Source organism: Sylvia atricapilla, chromosome 11 (assembly GCF_009819655.1).
Source record: "Sylvia atricapilla isolate bSylAtr1 chromosome 11, bSylAtr1.pri, whole genome shotgun sequence".
Classification (NCBI taxonomy): domain Eukaryota; kingdom Metazoa; phylum Chordata; class Aves; order Passeriformes; family Sylviidae; genus Sylvia; species Sylvia atricapilla.
The window spans coordinates 18,952,659-18,956,514 of NC_089150.1; the positions used below are offsets into that span (position 1 = coordinate 18,952,659).

A 3,856-nucleotide genomic window follows, 5' to 3' on the forward strand; every position below is an offset into this window, starting at 1 on the left:
CCCCTTTGCAGAGGGTTTTTTTTCAGATAAAACATAAATGGATGAAAAGTTATAAAACACAGTGCTGTTCTGGTAGAATGTGAACTACTGCTATGGAAGAGATTCACTCTTCTTTCTTCTTATAAGGCCAGAAAAGTTCTCTCAATTATTTTTTTTCCTGCATTCTGTGCATCTTATTTGCTGTGTTGGTTGGTATAAGCAGAAATGTTTGCTAATTGCTCATTTTTAAAATATTTGTTTGAAGCCATGCCATAACGCAGTTTCCTATTCTATGCATATCCAGTTTATAGGCACAGAAAAAAGGGATAAGCTTTTAGTGTTAATGATTTATTTCATTTTGGGGAAACAAGAAATATCATGTAGGAAATTCCATGAGGGATGTCAGAGTGCATTTCTCCTGCAATATTCTGCATTCGTACAGAATGGAGGCTGTCCTTTAAAAAATTGAAAAGCTCAGTGCAGGGGAAATATTCTATAATTATCTCCAGAGGACAAGTTCTGGAAATATCTTAGAAATTTAATCAGAAATGTTTAGAATTGTGAAAGAGATCAAATTTGGGTCAATATGAATGTTCAAGAAGCATCCATTATTTCAGTTTCACATAGGATGCTTTACTATTTTTCACCCTCCACGAAATTCAGTAAGATTTGAAATTATTTGGCTGATTATCTCCTCATTACCAGTCCATCTTTATTCAATAAGGGATGTTTTCAGTGTCTGGTCTATACGATCTCGGTGGTTTTGGTGGCAGGAAGCTCCTGAACCTGAGGAAGAGATGGCTGAGGTGTTCTGCACACAGGAATGGTCTTACCAAGCCCACTGGGACACCAGGAGATGGTGATGGGCTGGAAACTCACAGAGCCTCAGTGAGAAAAGACTTGTTAAAATATCACAACTGGGGTTCAGCAGGATGTTGGGGTGTAAATCTTCTTTCTATAAGAGCTGAGAATTCAGTGGGAAAACACTAAGTTAAATGACTTCTTTAAATGTGGAGATTGCTCTTCATATGAGTAGATGGCAGCAGGATGAAACTTGCCTGTCCAAACCTCAACAAGCTTCTTTTTGGATGAAAATAATAATCCAAGTTGCCAGACTTTGAGCTTTTTGAGCATTGACTATTCAGACCAGAGCTACCAGAGCTCTTGCTCTTTTGTTGTGGAGGAGCCTGAGGTTTCTGTCAGCCTGGTGGCAGGGCAGAGCTCAGTGGATCTTGTGGGTTTTGGGGATGTTCCTCCTCAGCCGCCGGCGCCCGAGGACGAGCTGGCAGACCAGCTTCTTGGCAAACTTCAGAGCCCACGCCACTAAAATAAAGGTAACGACCACTCCAGCAATTAAAACGAGGTCTCTCCAGAAGAACTGGAGACACTTGGTTGGGAGGAGCCTGGTACAAACCCCCAGATCACTCCCGGTGAGCTGCCCCAGGGGTTTCATCCTCAGGTGAGTGGGGCTGGCGCACCTGAGCCGGGCGAGCGCGGGCGCAGAGAAATCCTCCAGCCACAGCTTCAGGTACAGGATGTGACAGTCACAGTGCCAGGGGTTGTCCCAGAGCTGCAGCTCCTGCAGGTGGCCCAGGCTGTCCAGGGCTCCGGCAGGGACGGAGGCCAGGCTGTTGTTGTGCAGGAGCAGGCTGCGGGTCAGGCGGGGCAGGGCGGGCAGGGACACCAGCCCCCGTGAGCTGCAGTCCACCCCTGTCCCCCAGGCCTCCCCCAGCGACCAGCAGCTGCAGGCGGATGGACAGTCCTCAGCCAGCATCACGGGGAGCAGCAGGGCACAGCCCAGCACGGCCAGCAGCTCCATCTCCAGCTGCACAAACGACAATAAATGAGGTTTAGCGCCGGGGTTCGAAGAGCAGAAGTGAGGACTGAAGTTTTAGCTTTCATATTTTTCAGGTTCTGTGCTGCATTGGTACCTAACTGAACTTCATATGAAGTGTTAGCAAGTTCTCCTTACAGCTCAGCCAGGCAAAACAATTCTTTTCCAGCCCAAGGACACCACTGCAGCTTCGGGCCCCAAAAGTGCAAACAACAGGGAATTGAGGAGAGCAGACTGGGAGGAAGCTGAAGCTGTAATTGGACAATTAACCCCAATGTGTAAATGGACCAGAACTCACAAAAGTGTGAAACCTTGTGACTCACTGTCCATCTTGTGTCCATTTTTTTCCCTTCATAACTGTACAAAAAATGTTATTGTTTAAAATTCTGGGACAGAATGTCACCAGGAGGTGATGGGAAAAACGAGTTCAATTTTAGGCAAAGGTTTCTTTTCTGCTTCCATATCTGCATAGATCTGGTGTTAAAATTGTGTGTTTAAACCAGCTTTCAAAATGAAGCTTAAGGGATTGAATAATTGTAAATGCCTGAAAATCTTTTTTCTTTCTGAAGCTGAAATGCTCATCTTAACCCTCTCCTATGTCTTTGTCAATGAGTTATTCCGAGTATCTTTGCTCTGAACCCAGATATTCATCCATAGTGGAAAATTACCAGAAAAATCTGGTAGATTTTTCAAGAAATCTACCAGAGCTCTTTTCCCCAAAGTAAACATCTTAGAAGGACAGACTACAACAGCTGGCTAAAAAAGGGAAAAGTGATATTTAAGGAAAAGATGATCTCTTTTGATTTAATATAGAGACAGCAAGAAACCCAGACTCAAAGAGAAACAAGAACTGTGGCAGAAAGGTAGAAGGGAGAGCTGGGCAGGTGCCTGGCTGCACTTACCCTGTCTGATCCCTCTGGATGCTTTTCCCTCTGCCTGCTGAAGGGCTGCAGCGTGGGTGGCAGTGCAGGCTGAGTGCTCAGAGGCCCCAAGGAAGTGTGGCAGGGAAGATGAGCTTTCCCCAGCTTTTCCCTGTGCAGGATGGGGCAGCACCCCAGAGCAAGCTGCTATTTATGGCATGGCACAAAGTGCTTGGGGTGGGTCTTGTGTTTGCTGCCAGAGGATCTGCCAGAAGCACCAGGCATTGACATTTCTGATTTTTAGGGCCGTAGCTTTTTGTAGGCCAAATGAGGATTCTTCATTTAAGAGGATTTATTAAGAGCTAATATGGAAAAAAAAATTAGTTATAATCTGCTATAATCTTGTTAGGCTATGAAAGTATTTTTTTTTCCACACGGAGAGAATCCATTTGAAGTTTTTGTGAATGAGAGAGGCTCTGTCTCCTCTCAGTGGAGAGGGATTTCTGAACACTCCTGTTTCCCAAAGAAGCCCTCTCTCCTCACCTCACCCCCTGAAAGCATTTTTCTCTGGATCAGCTTTCTCTGGAGGCCTTGGCTTGTCCAGTGAGTTCTGTGTCTGATTATTCAGGGAGAGGAGATTTCTACTTTCCTTGTGCTTCAGAACAAAAGCTGCAAGCTGGAGATAAAAGTGCAGATCAAACGTGTGACCTGCTGAGAGCAAATTCAGGCAGAAGATGCCATTATCTTTTCTAGTCACTTTTAAGGAGTTACAGTCATCTATTGCTGTCAGTGACCTGTTCTTGACCTAGAAAGGTAGAAGTTTTCTCCGGCACTGTTTCCATCTCCAGTGCTGAAAATTCCCACCTCACATTGCCAATGGACAGCTTCTCATTTAAAGTCTCTCACCTTGATTAATTCTGTTCTTTTGTGCTTTCAAATAGGTTGGTGAGAGCAGCCTGACCAAAATACATCTCTGTAATTGGATGTGAATCACTGGTAATTAATTAATTCTACAAATAAGCAAGAAGAAGGATTTTTTTTTAAAAAAATCAATCACAAAATTCGTTCTCACATCAAAGAATATTGCTGGCAGAAATGAATTAAAGAAAAACTGTTGTTTCTCTCAAATCTTTCTGCCTGAAGGCCAAAACATTCCTCTTCCCTACTTCCCTCTGCAGAAGTT

At 44.3% G+C, this 3,856-nt stretch overlaps 1 protein-coding gene across 1 annotated transcript; it reads right to left on the bottom strand.

Moving 5' to 3' along the window:
- Window positions 1-311: 311 nt before the first annotated feature.
- GP9 (glycoprotein IX platelet) lies at window positions 312-2,865 on the bottom strand. Its single transcript, XM_066326968.1, has 2 exons — window positions 2,716-2,865; window positions 312-1,804 (listed from the first exon to the last, which is right to left on the bottom strand). The coding sequence occupies exon 2, from the start codon at window positions 1,796-1,798 to the stop codon at window positions 1,202-1,204; it is 597 nt and encodes a 198-aa protein (XP_066183065.1). The 5' UTR covers window positions 1,799-1,804; window positions 2,716-2,865; the 3' UTR covers window positions 312-1,201.
- Between the last annotated feature and the right edge of the window lie 991 nt (window positions 2,866-3,856).

What these genes read in the sequence shown, in the direction of transcription:
- GP9 (XM_066326968.1), bottom strand. Translation starts at nt 1,798, where the DNA reads ATGGAGCTGCTGGCCGTGCTGGGCTGTGCCCTGCTGCTCCCCGTGATG.